This window comes from Sceloporus occidentalis, unplaced genomic scaffold (genome assembly GCF_023333645.1).
Source record: "Sceloporus occidentalis isolate IW3139 unplaced genomic scaffold, rSceOcc1.0.p SCAF_6, whole genome shotgun sequence".
Taxonomy (NCBI): domain Eukaryota; kingdom Metazoa; phylum Chordata; class Lepidosauria; order Squamata; family Phrynosomatidae; genus Sceloporus; species Sceloporus occidentalis.
Genome location: NW_028316986.1, coordinates 100,199,560 through 100,218,526, shown reverse-complemented (window position 1 = coordinate 100,218,526; position 18,967 = coordinate 100,199,560). Strand labels below are relative to the sequence as shown.

Below are 18,967 nucleotides of genomic sequence, written 5' to 3'. Positions count from 1 at the left end.
CGATTACTAGAAGCAGCTGGCACTTTATTAAAATTTTACACCCGCAGACAAAACAAAACATGCACACATAAGGAGACGGCTGGCAACTGGAATCTGATAAAATGAATCATGAAAGAATATTCCAGAGTTAATAAATGGGAAGAGAGAAGAGGTTTTATTTATAAATGCTTCTGAACTGACAACTCTGATATTATTTTGAAACAAAGAAGTGCAATATAGTAAAGTGTCCCAGAGATCATCCCATCCTTTGCTCAATTCAGGCACTACAGGAGATAAATACAGTATCTCCAAAAAAAGTAGAGCCTGCCATCTCCAAGGCACTCTGTTTCACTTTCACTCTCTTCATTAGGAAATTTCTAGTATTTTGCTAAAATCTGTTCCCCTGCAAATTCCAGGATCTCGCTATCTTGATCACACTGCTTTCGAAGCATTTTAGTTTGTCTACAACCTTCTTGAAATATGGCACCAAGAACTGGACACAGTATTCCAAACATGGTATGACTAAAACAGCATAAAGTGAAGCTGTTTCTCCTCGTGACAGTATAATTTTGTTGATGGAGCTTATGTTTCCAATAACCTTTTAAAAAGCTGCATTGCACATTTGGGTTTTATTCTGCCTGTGGTCCACTAAAATAACTACATTCTTTTTACATGGTCTTTTGCCAAGCCAATTCAAATTAGGGACATCATTTTCACTAATTTAATTCTTGAAAGAAATACTGAGTAATTTAGCAATTTTCTTCCTGTTATGAGAAAGTCTTTGAAAACTGGACTATTTGTAGTTTGGGACTTACTCATTGCATATAAAATATGCTTTCCATCCCTAAATCAGCACCGTTTTATACTTGTGTCTAAATCTTCATGTATCAATATGATATATGAAGATTTGGGTTTCTAAAACACTAAATTGGGGTCCAAGGCAAATCTCATGGTACAGAGTAAAACAGGAAAGAAGAGAAGTACAGTGGACCCTTGTTATACACTGGGGTTTGGTTTCAGGATCCCCAGTGGATAACAAAATCCGTGGATGCTCAAGTCCCATTAAATATAATGACATAGCAAAATGATGTCCCTTATAAAAATGGAAAATCAAGATTTGATATTTGAAATGTATACTTTTTTGAACATTTTCAAACCATGGATGCTTGAATCACTGTATAAAAAATCCATGCATAAGAAGGGCTGACTGTAGTTTAGTTTAGACTTAGATTAGATATGTAACTCTGGGCTTCTATGAATTTAAAACATGCCAGACTAGTGTCAGTCCTAAGACCACATCCATATGGGCTGGTGTATCTGCTGAGAATATTCAAACATGATGAAAAGTAGGTGTGGAGCATTTATAGGGCTAGAAATAAGGATATAAATTTAATTTTTAAATAAGTAGTTAGCCATTATGGTTTCAAGGGTCTTCCCCTTTTAACAAGTAGTTGCTGTCAGAGATGCATTTTAAAAAATAATTCTTCCTGTGTTACAGTAAAAGTAACTAAAACAGTGCCTTTTAAATAACTTAAAAATATCGGAATGCTACAAGCCACTTGCCTTTTATACAAAACACACCTATGTAAGGTCATACATCCATTGTAACTTTAAAAAAACAGCAACATAAAAATATATAGTTGCACCAAAAAAAGAGTGAAATTTTCCCTTTATGTTAGAAATGAAATACAACTTGCTTATTGCCACATCAACATGCCACTTAAGCTGTCTTAAGGATATTTATATGGGAGAATGAACAGGCTTTTATAATAATCTCTTATTATATGCAGTTATAAATATACAAAAATATACTTTCCTCCTTAGGAAAAACAAGCATGTTAATGTCTAAACACATTGCTTTCATTACATTACCTAATGTGACATATAAGGCATCATACCTTTATTACATTACAAAATATGGCATGTAAGATGTTACGCTTTCATAAGAATCTTTATCTCTGCACCTCCTTTAGCAGGCTGCCTATAATGATCACATAGAGGAACACTGTCACCTTAAAAATAGTATCATCCAGCTATGTATCTATTTAGAAATACCATCATATCTGTACAGGATCCATATAACTGCTCTTTTTCATGGGCAAGAAGCTTCCAGTGTGCTCTCACAATGATCTGTCCAAGGTCTTGCCTTATTCTGACCTAAACCAAACCCTTTAACTGCCTTATTTCATGTATTTGCCTTAACCTTATCTTGCCAGATGTCACCTTGCCCTATCAAGATTTATCTTAACCTTACTGAGTGTGACTATTCCTTACTTACCTTTACATTGCCTTGTTAGTACTTGATGTTATTGCAGTCATTGTTCCCAGTGAACATTCTTGGCTTTACTTCGCGAACGAAGATTCAGGAAGGATTCATCCATGCTTTCTACAAGTGTGTTGATGACACTGGATGTATCCTTTGAGCCTGTGCAATGGATTTTCTGGTGGAGCGCAGAGTGCACAGAACTGGCCTCACCCTTTAAACTAGAGGTTCGACTTCAGCTCCACCAGGGATAGCCTGAAGGAAGAGACTCCTCCCTCCTTAACTGTCATCTTCCGGCCTGAGAGGGAGTGATCAGGCAGGCCCAGCTCCACCAGGGATAGCCTGAAGAAAGAGGCTCCTCCCTCCTTAACTGTCATCTTCTGGTCTCCTATTCCCCTCCAGCTATGCTCTGACTGTGTGGGGGAGAGGCTTGCGTACCCTAATGAAGTTGTGAGCTATGCTGGCAGTGGTATAATAGCCACCAGTAGGGCCTCCCATGCCAGACAGGTCACAACCAAAGGGTCTGACCAAGAGCGCCAAAGGGCAGGATGGGCTCTCTAGCCTTATGGCAACCATCCTAGGAGAAGGAAAACTCTAATCACAAACCTGGGCAGATGGTGCTCGTCTAACCCTGTAAGGTCAACCATCTAAGAGAAGGAAACTCTCATCAAACCTACGACCCGAGGACCTCGCTGCCACCGTCCATGCTTGTCAAGGCCTCAGTGAACATAAAACCTAGCCAAAACAGGATGGGAAGAATTCCTCAACTTGGTGCCCTGTTACGTTGAGTTGCATATCCCATCACTCCAATAGCTGTGCTAACTAAGGATGGTGGAAGTTGTTGTCCAACAACCTAGAGGGCACCAGGTCGGTGAAGGCTATGCTAAGGCGTATCAATATTCAGGGCATTACCAGTACAATAGAAAAGCAGACTTTGAAACTCAGTGCTGTTGAGCAGTATCCCTCTTTTTTAATGAAATGGAGAGGGAAAGGAGATTTGGAGAGAAGGAGCAAGCAACCGGTTTTAAATGCAGAAACAAAACCATTGATTTTGCCTTCTGCCATGCAAGCAGTGTGGTGGTGGGTATCAACAACCCTTCCAAGCTGTCTATTTACTCTGTGCCTAAAAGTGAAAAGCTCAATAAGTCCAGCAGATATTGTATTAGGTCTCATTTCTACTGTGTTACAAATCTTACCTGAAGGCATTTCATGAGGTCAATGCCATGTGAAAGCTACCTTTCAGCATGACTGCTGTTTGATACGATATTTTCGGCAGACTGGACAATAGGTTGGTACTGTGAAATCACCCAGTGAGGTAGCACATGAAAGCCAAGTGAGATGCTTGAAAGGAAAAGCAATTAACAACTTCAGGTAGACGTGAGGTCAGTTCTTCCCTGCTGAACAGCCCTCTCTCAGGCACACTTCATATTTTCCTCATTAAGGTACCTCCCATTCTAAAGTGTAGCTGTTACATTCTGGCTATAGAAAACCTCAGATTTCATACAGGGCTGGGGATACAGGGCTGGTTTTTTTGTTCTTGTTCTCAGTTGTTATTGTTGTTTTTAAAACTTTAAGTGTTTTAAATGGCTGTCGACATAGTGAATGCTCTAATATGAACCCTGCTCCTCATGACCAGAGAAATGAATGGTGTTGTTGTGAGAGGAAAATGTATACTCTAACTGAGCAATATTGCAACAATGGAAGGAAATATTCTCTCCCACCCACAAATAATCCCTAGTTTAAATGTCTTTTGAAATGTGTTGATATAATGTGTTCTTGAGAGCCAGCATGCTGTAGTGGGTCAAGTGCTGGACTAGGGTTCTGGGTGAACAAGGTACAAATTCCTGATGATCTATAGAAACCACCATGAGGTCACTCTTTCTCAATCTCAGAGAAAGGCCAGTATTGCAGAGAAGCCAGGGTTTTCAGAACTGAAGCACCAGAATGTTTTGTTTGGCAGAGTTGATTATAACATGTTTTACCTCCCTCGGGCATCTGTTTCCTCTGAACTTAGCCGATCAGTATCTTCACCGTCGCTGTGGTGTGTTGAGGTGATCAATAATATATAGTTGTTTTGTCTTGTGATCTATACCTGTTTGCAATGCAAAGTATCTGGCAGTGGCTTGGTCTTGAGTGGGAAATTAAGACCCATTACTTTTATAAACGACCTGCTCCTGCTGTAGGAAAAATAGTTACTAGAATTTGTTTGTTGGCATGCATTAGCACAGGTAACAATGTTTTTGAAGTCCTTTTGTAGAAAGTGGCTGTGAGAACTGTTGCCTGTAGTTCAATTTTTTCCACTATACCACTGTCTAGAACTGCCTTAGGTTTTGTTTTTTGTTTTGGTACTATAATAAACTGTTCCAAAGCTTCTTTGATCACTAAACACGGTGACATATGAAGGCAACATTCCTTTTCTTTATTCCCTACTCATTTAAAGAAGTTGAAGAAAAGCTGGCTCCAATTCCATTTAGATTTATCTCATTTGCAGACATATAGCCAAGTCAGAAACCTTGGCGCTCCGTTGTCTGATACAGAGCTTTTACACTATGAAATTGGCAGACTTCACAGACAGGCACCTAACTTACACAACTGTATCCAAATTTAATACATAGCAGCTCAGATGTCTTTGTGATTGCGGCACAGATATGAATCTAGCATCAACTGAAGTGTTACACTTTTAACATAATGTTGTTGAAATGTTGTTGTTTTCTTCTGTTTTTGTCTTTGCTTTTGTGCTGTTTTAACTGATTGCCCTTAGATGTGACAAAAATTTCTCTTGCACTCTCTTCTTGTAGATGTTTTAAGAATATTAGAGCCTTTTATCACTGTTTTTTTGCTACTGCTGTGAAGAATAAGAACAATAATTCCTGGAAATAATAATCTTCCACTTGGCTCTTCACAGTATTAGTCAGAAGTGACTCACTGCATTAAGTTAGGCATACTGCTATGTAACTATGAGGCTCTGTAGACCATCCCTAAGGGGCAGTCTGCAGGTGCCTCCAGCTGTGTCAGGTTTGGGCTGCGGCAACCGCACACTGTGGCCCTGATCGGGCAAAAAGAAGTCACAAAAAGTGGCTCCTTTTTCACCCTGGGAAGGGCACAATAGCCATGGCGTTGCAGCTTTATTGGCGCTGTGTCATATGAATGCAGTGCCAGAGCCATGTGGAGCAGCACGTGGCATCATGCCCCCTGGGGGTGGAGTCAGGGTGTGCATCATGCGGATGCCACGCCCCAACTCCACCCCCAGGCCAGCCTTTATGGCCAGTGTGCACAAATTAAGGCTGTGGGATTACAGCCTTAATTTATCTTTGGACTATTTCATATCAATGGAGGTTTCTCTTGGTAGAAAGCTCAAAGGATCTGTTGCATTCCTGTTTACAAAGTATTAAATTTTCCAGAATGCACAACTTTGTTGTTGTTGCTTTTCACTTTTTTGTGTGCCTTGATTGCCTTTCAAGGCAATAGAACACTGTTCCATGGCAAGAAGTTGTAAAACCTATTGATATATTGGAAGCAAGACAGACAGTCTAGATTTTTACAAAACTTCAAAGTATGAGATGATGCAGGATAATCTATTTGCATTTTATAAGTATGAATAATTTATTTTTGGCCCTGAGTTTTGATTTGATTGGGTATAGAGGAGCCTCAGATAAGTAAAATCTGCAGGAGAAAGATTTCCTCAATACAACTCATATATTCTCTGAGATAGTCTATGATATTCTTCTTGCTGTATTTTGCAGCGTTGCCAGTTTCTGGGGAATTCCCTTGAATCCAGGGAATTTAATTAATTTCTTTCCGGGGATTTTGACTGAATATTCCAGTAAATATTGGGGAATTTCGGGGATTTTGGTAAAACATGACGGGGATATATCTTCGAGGCTTGTTGGCAACACTGGTATTTTGTGATACTCTACTGTGATATTCTATTGGCATGTTCTTTACTAGCTTTAATCTTCTTTCTCTTTAGTTTTCAGGACTTTATCTTCTGTCATTCTTCACAATCCTTGTTGGGCTGGTGCTGTACTCCTCCACATCTACATATGTTGCCCAAGATCCACGGGTGTACAAGCAGTTCCGAAACCCTTCAGGACCTGTTGTAGACTTGCCAGCCACTGGGCAGCTAGAACCTTCAGTAACGTACACCAGCCTAGGCCAGGAAACAGAAGAAGAACCTCACGTCCGAGTTGCCTAAACTCAGGCCTTTGCCACCCCTTGGCGGAGTTTGTATCTCCATTATCTCTGTATCATTCATAGAGAAAGGTATTTACCGGAGGCAGCTACTCCGGTGGGCTGCAAGGTAGCAAATAGAGAAGGCTTATGAAATTACAGACTAAATTATTTCTAAGTGTGCACGACTAAGAGCAGTGACTCTCAGTCTTTTGCTCTTCTAACTGGAGTTCCTCAGCAAGTTGGCAGCGGGTTACTTAGTGAGAAGTTCAGAAATGGTGGGCAAACAACCCTGTAAAACTGCTTGCCTGCTACAAAGCTTTCCTTGAATTATTTGAAGTCAGCATGTTGTTAGGTACACACTCAGTTTGATGACATCCAACTTGTTTGGCTAATGCCATCTCTGAACTGAGTGTCTTCCTCAGACCATACCCCCTAGAATCCTCTACAGTGTGCTGTGTTTCATGGTGAAGGGTTCCTCTGCATATGTTGATGTGGAAAGTTGGCAGAATCAAGATGGCTGCTGCCCATTATATGCAGAGCATCTCCCTCAGTTCTACTCATGACCCTGGAATTCCTGCTTTTGCCTCCTCTTGCCTCTTTCCTAAGGTAAAAACACCTTTACACTAGGGAATGGAGAGGCAGCAACAGGTGCCCCCATTGATCAGTGGATAGGGACCTTTTCCACTGAGGAACCCATGACTTTGTCGGCAGTGTCCAAGGATCTTTGGCAGAAAAATGCTCTCTGCTCATCAGTTCCTATGGTGGATCAATATGTCTCCTTGGTGGCAAATAATCTGTGGAGTAGCTGTTCCTGCCGGGAAGCTGAGATGTTTTGTGAGTGGGAATGTTCACCAGTGCCATCTCTTTGTCCCCTCCTTCTTCCTCAAGATAGGGGTGGTTTTTGTGTTGTTTTGTTTTGTTTTGGAGAAGAGGAAAGGCAGAGGCAGGAAGTACTCTCAAAACAACCCCCCTTGCACTCTCAGGACTCCCTAAGATACCCTGAGGGTGAAAAGCCTGGCAGGCATTGGTAATGAGAAGTCACTCATGCAACAAGGCAAAAGTCTCTGTAAGTCACTCTGAATAATGTCCACAGAAACTCAGAGTTCCATAACAAGCAGAAAGGATATTTATGCACCTGCTATGCCCTGGCACTGCCAGGGTTATATGATGCTTCAGTAAAGCCACATTTGTATACCAGGGGGCCTTTCACACTACATAATTATAGCACTGTGATTCCACTTCAGCTGCCAGGGCTGCATCCTGTGGAATCTTGGGGATTATGGTTTGTAATTTGATGAGGCACTACAAGAGTTGTGTGTGGCTAAGGATTTTTAATACCTCATGAACTGCAAATCCCAGGATCCCATAAGATGCAGCCATGACATTTAAAGAGGAATCATAGTGCACCAATTCTACAGTGAGAAAGGGCAAAGGTCCACATCCACACAGACACTCTTAACCAGTCATGGTTTGTTTCATGAAAAGGCAAGTTAGTCACAATGCCCATACCCCAGTACCATTTTGTACATTCAGCCATCTTAGCTTCCTGGCTGCTCCCTCATTAAGGAGGGAGCAACCTTGCAAATGTGATGGATTACAGATCCCATATTCCCCTGACAGAAGGTGTCAGGTTAGAGAAGGCTGCCCTAAGAAATAAACCATTCTGAGAAACCAGGAGATGGACAACTACCAACATTCATCTCTATTCTAGGAATAGGCTGAAAACAAAACCCTTTTGTAAAAAAAATATTTACATCTGTGAAATTGTCAGACATTCATCTTTGAAAAAAAATACAATACACTTACATGGCAAAGGTTTTCCATTTGGTGACAGGGAAATTGTATTTCCACTCCAGTGTCTTAATCTTGCAGGTGCAAAACCAATTTCTGATCTTTTTAAAAAAGAATCTATACTAAGAGGTACATTTTCTATTTAGTTATTTATGCTGGACTTGTGCCTAAAGGGGATGAGAATAGAGTTCAGTTTTCTAGACTTTCTGCATATGAGCTGAACACAGTAAATAGTCTGCTATTGGCCAGACACAGTTTGTTCAGAAGTGTTACGAATTCATGTGTGTTTATAGACCCTGCTGTCCACATTTCTTATGGAAGAACCCTAATCTGTTCACATTTCTTTTTCAAACCTTTTTCTATTAGCTCTTTTCTTTTTAAAAACAAATATATCATTTGCCACATTGGACTCTCTTTCATTTCCAGTGGTTATAGTTGAGCTGCAAATTATATTCATGCTGGGCATCCCCCAGCCAGTGAGTTCCTCACACTCATGTGCATTCCCAGGGCACATATCATTCACCACTGTGTGACGTAATATAACAATTTCCCAACCTTCAGTACATCACTGAGACAGCAAGCTCAGTACAGATTGACTGGGACTCACACATGAATGGTAAATTTGGTTTGAGAAATCTGTCATCTTACTGTTTTCAGTCCTGGAGCTTGGAAACCATTTCCTCCTCTGCTGCTCCTAGAATCTTTTAGCTATGCAGTGCTGGCTCTAAGACTCTAGGAGCTGAAGTCCAAACAGTAACTTTTCTAAGCATTGGTCAGTTCACACCCAGTGGCAAAGGTAATGTGTAGCTACTGTATATATTAATGTATAAGTCTAGAAATTTAGGTTAAAAAATGACACCAAAAACCTGAATTGACATCCAATACTGTATCTTAACTCTTAACTCAGGAGAAATCATCCCCTGGTGAAAGGCAGGAGTATGATCTGTTTTGGAAGCACCAACCCTCTCTATTCTCTTATCCATCCAGTGATAAGAGTGAGCACACGCATTGTGGCTGGAATTTTGTAGGTTCTTTGACATTGTTTTGGTTTGCTTCATCCTTTTGGTGCTTTGCTATATGCCCCTAAATTTTACCTTTGACTTATCCACAGGTAATATCAAAATCCATAATTTTTGCTCCCAAACTTGCCCTCAATTTATACATGAGGTCAATTTATAGTTGAGTATATACAGTAGATTCTTAATATGGTACTGGGATTACAGATTCTTTTTCTTCACCAACCTCCATCTCTGATTTAGATTGTTCTGTGATAAATGACATCCAGCTAATCTGATTAATTCAAAATATCAGTGCAGACTCATTTTCTACCACTGTTAAAATTGGTTGGGAGAAATGCACTGTGCATTTCCCCTTTGCTCAGTTTAACAGAATCTTCTGAAGGTTTCTTTCTCTCAAGGACACAATGAAATCCCTTTTCTAATAGTTATGTGTGCAAAAACAGTTTTTTAAAAAGAGCTTCATATAATGGTAATCATTTGGATATATTACATCCTAATCCAAAATATGTTTATCTGGAAGAAAGATTGAAATGAGACTTGACATTAAATATTTCTAGCATTTGCAGAGTTAAGCCATTCACATGCATTACATTTTTGCCTGCAAACCAAACTTTATGGTAGAGCAAGCCTCTGCATTTGTGGTCTCTATGGATAAAGCAAACTTCATGTTGCACATACAAATGTACATTTGAAAGTCACAGTGAACCACTCTTTTAAAATATTAAACAGGTTTGACATCCCATAATTTAATCATAAAGACAGCAGAGCGAAAGGGAACATTTAACCTCTTATATACCTGACCGTTTACTCCTGAAAAATCATATCCCTATCTGCCAGTGAGGTCCCAGATAGATATTTACCTTCACAAGGTAAATATAATAATTATTAGATCCTCTTTTGACATTACCTCATTGGTGTGGGAACTGCTGTCTGCTGGGTTGTTTTGTGGCATAGATATCCCAAATCACAGTAGAGGAGCTGCTAAACTGCCAGTGTTGCTCTAGCTACCAGAATGACCCAGCTCATAATCCAACAAAAGGTCAGGAATACTTGAATGGACTTTAAATATTCCTCACTGTGTGCTGGACTGTGGCTCAGGGGATTTTTTAAATTAAGAGGCAATACCCAACCATCCACAAACACATGCTAGAATAATCTTTGTCTGTCAGACTAAAAATGTTGCAGATTTCATTTGGCTAGACAAGATTTGTGTGCTCGAGTAGAAGCTTAACTGAAAACAAAAGTGTCATTGATTTCTCTAGAGCCCCCATGTCTTAAAAGAAGCAGGGAAGGGAACTGTGTCAGAATGATAGGAAAGTGTTTTCAAGAGATTTCCTTACAGTGGAAGGGTCAGATAACTACATTTACAGCTCAGTCTCCAGATGACCATGGGAAAATACTAGTTTACCTGCCTCTAGGGAATATGAATAAAGAGATGAGACTAGAAAGGAATTGGATATTTCCCGAATGAGCCTGAAAGTGCCAGCAAACATTTTACTTAAATCCTTAGCACTCAAAATACAGGGCTTGCAGTCCATTCAAGCTAAATGGTTGCCCTTTTGTGTCTTAAAATTATGTTAGCTGAAAACTTTATTTCTGAAAAGAACTTGTCATTGTTGAACAGATTACTATTTCCTCCTTGGGAAGAATTGGAAGCATGATTTACAGTATGGTCCCCTAAAAGCATTGTTTTTCTGAGGAACAGAAAATATTGCCATCTTGACAATTACATGGATTTTGAGTCTCATCTTGGAACTATGGTAAGGAAATTATAATCCAAATTCTCACCCAGTTCATATTGTGTTCAGACATCAACATGGGAGTGCACATTCTTAGCTTCTCTGAGAAGGCACTCACAATACTAATTCCTTTTAGGAGTAGGATTACCTTGCATAGAGCCTGGATACTTTTGTACATCATTTGTACATCATTTTGTATGATATCATTTGTAATCACCAAGATCCTCACATTTTACATGCAGGTAAAAGAATCTGCACTGATGGCTTCTTAGTTAAAAATTTCTCAGAAACAAGATGTTAACCTGATCCCTCCTCCTTGCACCTGATCAGCAGGTGAACAGGCCTTTTTCTCTTGATGCAGCTGCTGACTGTTAAGGTGGGCTGTGGGGTGGGGGGTGTTTTTTATGATTGTGGCAATAGTGGCACAATTGTGACCACGCAGTCTTACTGATTATGGAGCAGTTCCAGATCTATAACACTAGGTTACAAATCCATAACTGCAATACAGAATGCCAGGCCTAGTATTTAATAGTGGTAAGTGCTAAGCGGGTAGCAGTAATTATCCCACAGTGCTACGAGGAGGCCTTTATTTTCAGCTTTATTTCACATACACACAATTAAGTACAAACCAGTAATTCTGTAGCTTCTATATAATCTTCCGTATCTGACTTCTGTGGCAAAAATACTACAGTCTGCCTTACATCTCCCATCCACTGTCTTCAGCTTCACCAGGAGGGCTGAAACTCATTACTGCACAGGACACCATCTAAGTAATATTTGACAGGTAAGAAGCAGGACTCACATCAGACCAAAAAACAGTTATGTAGATTCAGCTTTCAGATAATATGTTTAGAAGTGGGATGTTCTTGTTAGATCAGGGGTAGGCAACCCTTTTGAGCCGGGGGCCGGATTGCTGTCCCTCAAACAACTGGGGGGGGGGGAGCCAAAAAATAAATAATTAAATAATTTTCTGAAAAATTAATTAAATAAATAAACTAGGACAAATGTAGGACAAAATTTTCAAATGGACAACACTTTTTATAAAAAATGGAGGACACGCGAAAACATTTGCTGATTTTTTTAAAAAAATGTTAAGATAAATGCATGTTTCTGAGGCTTCTATAGACAATTGTCCCACCATGCCCCTCGCGCGAGAGGCCAAAGGCCCCGGCGGCAATCGGTGGCAGGACAGGGCTGGGGCCAGTCCCAAGGCCTCGCCGGGCCACATTCGGCCCACGGGCCGCAGGTTGCCTACCCCTGTTTAGATGATCATTCCTGCATTTTGTGCAAATGACTCTAGCAAGGTTCAACCCAAGCCCCGGGCATTGCTTAAAGACCACTTACATCCTTAACTTAGCACTTCATTTATGCTTAAATATTGGCTTGACTCCTCTGCTCAAGCGATTCTCAACAAATAGAGGCTTCAATTCTGAACATGCTTAGATACACCTAGAATATTAACTCTAGGACAGGGTTTACTTGTATCCAAATGTGTATAGGAAAGGGGCCTTAATTGTTTACTCAGGTTTCAAATCAGGAGTCTGATGGACATTGCCATCTCCCAGTCTTTTTTGCTACCTTTTATACCAATTAAATACCTTTCTCTGAGTCGGCTGTTCAATGTTTGATCTTAACCACTTCTTGAAAAATGTGTGTGTTTGTTTTCTGTTTAAACACATTCATTTGCATCTCTGTTGGGGTTTTATTGAGGACCTCTATTTTTGGTATTTATTTTGTAAGCCAAATGTTCTTGTAGGGTTTTTTTCTTCTTTAAATATCTCATTTTTATGACACTAATTTGTAGATGAAGTCTCAATGAAAACAAACTGGATAGAAATCAGTGTATCAGTCAAGTCACTGACAAGAGTTTTTATCAAAATGGGGTTGGAATCTCTAGATGGTTAAAAAACTGCAATATGGAGTTATTTTTCTAGGATGTTTCATAAAACTCCATTGTACTGGGGACACAGGGATATGCTCAGCGATGATCTGTTCACCTAACAAAACTGTATTCACTCACATCACTGAGCCCATGACCCTATGAAGCTGCCTTATACTTAGTCCAATAATGTTTACTCTGGCTGGCAGCAGCTGTCCAAGATCTCAGGAGGAGGTTTATCAGTCTATAGGGTCCTTTACCCAGAGCTGTTGGGATGTAATCCCTGCACATCCCCATGGAAATCATGTGTTTTGCTGCTGAGTGGTTGGCTTTCCTTAGTGAACATGATCAACTATTGGGGCAGGTAAACTGGAGATTGTTTAAATTTACTGCCTCCAATTAAAGATCTAGTTTGTCTATTTATGTATAACTTAAAAACATTACAATGAATTTGTAAGTCTTATATAATGGGAGCAAGGGCCATCAATGAAATCTATTTTTTCTAATAGTTTGATTTCTTGCCATTCCAAGAACTGCAATGGACACCAGCAAAGACCCTTCTGTCCAGCAGGTAGCTATACCACCAGCTAAAATCAATGACTTCATATGTACTGTATAGGCCAATTCCTTGAAGAAAAACATGCCCAGCTATCTTGTTGGTGCTGACTGTATATTAGCAAGACATCTCAGCTACTGAATGAAAACTGCAGTGACCAGCTCAGTTTTTCTACAATGGACTTAAAAACACAAATACCAACAAGGACAGACCAAGTAATTGACATCTTGCACCACTGTGTCAGATGAAGATGCTTCAGTGTATAGTTTAGGTATTGCTAACTTGTGCCATTAACATTTTCAACAAGTGTGTAGTATTTTCTCTTTTTTAAAAAAAATTGTTTTAGTATTCTTGAGCTAGCAACATAAATACAAATTTTACCCCATGGGTAGGATTTTAATTGTTAAATGCCATAATAAAGCACATTAGTTTTGACACAAATTAAAGTACAAACCAAAACAACAACAATGTCCAACAATTTTCACTGAGAACAAATTATCTTTTGTTTCAATATTTGCATGCTCCAACATGGACTGGCTGTGGCAATGTAATGCCTGTATAATGTTTTCAAATAAAAAGAATACATCCTTTATGTAAGCCCAGGGTTGTTTTTGTTCTGAGACAAAATGATACTGATGCTCTGAATCAATGAGGAATGCACTTTCACCAAAATGAAGAAAAGCAAAATGGTGGTCCCCACACAGCAGGGAATCTAGTCTGTTTCCAGTATGATGTCAACAAAACACAATTACTCATACATCTTATGTATTGTGTTTTCTTGAGTCTTTTTTTATTAACTCTTGTGGAACTTTCCTTTCCTTTTGTTTTTGTTTATCTCTTTAAAAAAGTATCCTAGATGCAATTTTTTTATAGCTGTTAGGGGGATCTTTTGGTTGCATTGCCGAACAGTTGTGGTGTTTTGGTTGGACCTGATAAAGGATATTATCCAACCTTGTTCGTTTGTCATGGAGCAGCATGGTCACCTTGATTTTTTGGCAGGTGCTAAACATTCTACTCGTGCAAGAAATCAAGAAGTAAATGTATTTCTTGTATTTAAGGCAAGAATACAAGAAATCTAACACCACCTCCAAAGGTGACCTCAAACTATAGCATAGAACAGCAAATGAAACTGACCATAACATGCTGTCATTTTATTTATTAGCTAAATTCTGATTATTTATTAGGGACTATTGAAATGTTGGCTACTAAAAATGACTGTATGCTACAGAACAATTCTCACAGCTTCAATATTTTGGAACAATCCAAATTTTTAATTTATTTGGATTGTTCCTCAATCCAAATAAATTATGAGTTTGAGTATTACAAAATGGGTCAGTATCTCTTCTCATGAAAGCCAAAACAAGAATATTCCATTCTAGAGTTTCCTTGGTATCATATATAGTTTACAAAAGGAGGTAAACAATATCATGTCGAAAGAATACTGAATTATTCCTTTTTTATATATCTTTGGGAAATGCTAAAACCAGAATGCTGAATGCAGATAGGCAGATAGAGATGTATATCTTTGATCAGACTGGCTATTGTTGGAGGGGCTCAGCAATCTCACATATATAAAACTCTTTCATCAGTTAAAAATGGACAGAGTACAGCAAAGGCTGTTTCAGCTGATAAGAGAGAGATCCTGTAAAAACAGCCACTGGACATTTCAACTTCAAACAATCTGCCGTAAAAGGAGTCAGCAGCAGGAGTTATTTCAATTAATTTCCATCCATTTACTCCTGGCGAGAAGCTTAGATTTAAGTGATAATTTCCCTGACAAAGCATTTCAAATTGACTTTCCTTTTGCTATTGCTTCAAACTACACCTTCACAGTAACCTTTAATCAGAAAATAAAGAAAACAACCCATGTTAGTGCTAGTAAAACATGTACACACCAATCCTGTAGTGATACACATAGAAGAGACATTGCAACTGCTCAACAATTGCCCACCCTCACAATCTCTTATTGGAGCTCACTGTAGAACCACACTGGGTTTGGGGAAGCACAAGCAAAGCCTGTGTAGATAGGTCAGGCTAGATAAAACTTTTTTCTCCTGCATAACTGGGGAGTGGTGGTGGTGGTGGTGTGTGTGTGCGCACGTGCGTAAGTGATTGCAGTGGCATTGTACTATGGGTAGCCCTGGGTTTCCTTCTAGACTGGACCTTCCACATCTTTCATAAAAGGAAAAGCTATTCACACAAAACACCCACTGGCTGGATAAGATGGCACCCTGTAGCCTCTTTTCCTTCCACCAAGGTGCTGAGCAGATGGAGAGGGAAAAGTGGGTCATTCCCAGCTTTTCCCAAATCTGGTGGAACCCCTTCTGTCTGTACGGCCCACTTACAACAGACTGATCACCCACAGGCAGTGTGCAGGGCTTGATTCTTTTATTTGAGCTCCCCTTCATGAATGTGCACCATCACACAAACACACTGCCTACAGCTGCCAATTATCAAACTTGTCCCACCCAGCTGCCATCCCATTGGATGCCCAGTATGACCAGCCAAACAGTCACATGAGTGATATATTGCCCGTACAGTACATCGGTGTGCCTACATTGGCAAAGCACAATCATGGAGGCCCCCTATACATGCCCCTTTCACCCCATGGCTCCAAGTGGGACTGTCTAGTTTGTGTATGTTTTTATTACATCCAATGCACTATTGGCAACCTCCCAAGTTTGTCATAATTTTCCTTCATGGGGTGTGTGATAGCGCAATGGTATGATTCACCATATAGTGAGCAATGGCAGGGTGCATCCTCCGGTCTGCTTCCATAAACCACCTGGGCCTTCCTGAATTCATACACTCATGTTGTGGTGTGTGTGTGTGTGTGTGTGTTTGTGTTTGTTTGCCAATGCAATAAAGCACACTTTGTATGTTAGAGCAGAGCAAATGAACATTTTTTTGCTCTGGTTTTAACCCCCAGAACATGGCATCATTCCAATTTCACCCAGTTTCAGCCTCGTGTGTTGCATAAACAACAGCTTCACAATGGAGTGAAAGTGCATTTTTGTTGTTGTTCATGTGGACAGCTCCTAAGAGAGTTTTCATATAAAATATCTCTGAATGAAGACCTTTGCATTCACTAGTTGGCTCATTTCATTACAGAATTAATTTCATAAGAATTACTTATTATAAATAAAATTAATCCTTCTGTATTATTTGAACCTGTCAAAAATTCTTCTAGAGCTTTTTTTTAAAAACCATATTTATAGCACACCATTAATCGTCTCCTGCCAATTCTAGCTAAAATTTACCTGGATACCTTTGTTAGCCTAAAAATAGAGATTCCCCGGAAGCCATCTATAAATACATCTTTCTTCTGAACAATTTTTACATAAATAACATCTAGCAGAAGGATGCTGGCACACTTTGGTCTATTGTTTGGAGGGGGAAATCAAAATTCCCTTCCTCCCATGCAAGTAAAAGGGGAAGGATCCAAAATTATCCCTTGTAGACCAGAAATTCAGGTGTTGGGTTATATTTATATATTGGCTTTGCCTCTGCATTACTGAAAAGTGCTTCTGCTCAAGGAAGAGTCCCATTTTTGTTGATCTCCCTGCTTACTAGAGCCTTTTCTTCTATAGCCTATGCTGTTGAGGTCTCTCAACTGGCAGCAGCAAAAAGGGTCTACAGTGAACAGGAGAAATTGTTAACCATTGGGAACCCTACCTTATGTGCCTCCTGCTAGTGCAAAGCCACATCTGAATGCAACACATAAGGGAGCAGCAGTTGGCCACATTCTACAACACACCTGGAGGGCATCAGTTGGGAAGCAGTGGGATGTGCGCCTGTCCTCATCTGTCACCCTTACCTACCTCAGAGGCAATAGTGGGCTGGTGACCTGCATGTCAGTTGGATGATGAATTCGTCTGGATTTTGGTCTGAGGGTTAAAGGAACAAACCAAAAACACTGATTCCTATTCCAAAGATAGGATAGCTTCTTTACAGTTCAGACTAAAATCCAAGGTGGATTCACCATTCCATTGCCACAGAAGCTTCCATCTGCCTCCATTCACAGAATTACTGTGAGGATAAAATGTAACTATGATACCATGTTCCCATGGTGACAGACTGTGTCTCCTTATACGAGCCCATTATTGCTTCTTCAGGGGAGGGAAGATCTCTCTGCCCCACTACCTTCTCATGCTTATTGGTGGGAACAAGAGGGAGGACCATCATTGGATGCACCCAGACTTTGGAACTCCCTCCCTAGGGAAGCTAAGGTGTCTTCCTCCATGCACTCCTTCCATCAACAAGTAGAAACACCCTTATCCCATCAGGCTTTTAGAAACCGATTGTGATTGTCTTTTAATGATGTACTGTCCGGTTTTGTTGATCTGTAGTTTTTCAATTAATTTCAATGGTTTTAACTTTATAAATGGTTTAATTGTGCTTTTAAATCACTTTCATATTTACATTTTTAATTGAAGATTTTGTATAAATTTTCATCTGTACTGTTTTTAATAAATTGTAAGCTGCCTTGAGTCCCATTTGGGGGGGAGTGGGGATATAAATAAATTAAATTAAATTAATAATAATAAATGGCTGGAATTTGTTAAGGCAGTTAGGAATGTGTAAACTAGAATTATGCATTTGTGACTGGTTCATATTCACAATCCCTATGTTTAGGGGTTATACAGGAACTATGAAAGTCCCCTAATCTCTATTTAGCAGGCAGAAGTCTCTGTGATCAACAGGAGTCTGTCTCCTGTCAATTGGTATACAACTGACTGATGTTTCTGCACCCCTTACCACATCTAATCTCAGGTGTGAGGAGGGATTGCAACAGGGACCCCACTTCTGCCTGTTGCACCAAAGTTCATTTATGGGAGGGGTGGGACTGTCAGTCAGTTGCTACTGAATCAAAAGGAGAACAAACCATCATTGATCACAGTGGCTGCTACTCAAGTGGTTGGACCAGGAGACACTACGTAGCTTCACACAACTGCCTTAATGAATGTCTTCAGCCACATCCATATGGAGAAAAACTAGACATGAAGTTAATAAATTAAAAATGTCTTCTTGTCCACCACCAATTTTGCACAGTAGTACTTGGCACCAAATTGTATTTTAAGTTGCAGAACAAACCATATTCTAATTTCAGCTTTATTGCAGTAATACAGTGAATTTCTGTCACTAAAAGATAATGACCAGTAGTCTGAGCCTAAGTAAATTGCCCAAAAAATTCTGATTTCAAAAAAGCTCTCACATTGTATTGGGACTGGCACAAAGCCCCTAAGCACTTGAATGTTGGTATACTAGGCAGTGACTGAGAGGAGAACATAAACTCCGTTTGGAAGTCTAGTGTGTTCATGCCTCACTAAGCCAAGCTAGACCACAGTCTGTACTTCATTGCACAATAAATGGAGACTTGGACCTTTGGGCAGATTAATATCCATTCAATTCTTTTAGCAGCACAAAACTGTCATTGTTGTAATCCTATCAATCTAGCAGAGGGATCCATTTCAGCCTGATAGGGGCAGGAGTGTACTCTATTTCAAATCACTCTTTATTAATAATATACTTCATATGTACCAATTGCCAAGGCAAGATTGATTTGTT

The 18,967-nt window shown here is 39.8% G+C and overlaps 1 protein-coding gene across 1 annotated transcript in view; it reads left to right on the top strand.

Moving 5' to 3' along the window:
- The window catches only part of LOC149311166 (solute carrier family 35 member F1), a 265,295-nt gene extending 253,389 nt beyond the window's left edge, over nucleotides 1–11,906 (top strand). Inside the window, exon 8 of the mRNA XM_089530505.1 lies at nucleotides 6,213–11,906. Coding sequence (XP_089386631.1) covers nucleotides 6,213–6,437 — 225 coding nt within the window. The 3' untranslated portion in view covers nucleotides 6,438–11,906. The remainder of the gene's footprint in view (nucleotides 1–6,212) is intronic.
- The last annotated feature ends 7,061 nt before the right edge of the window (nucleotides 11,907–18,967 follow it).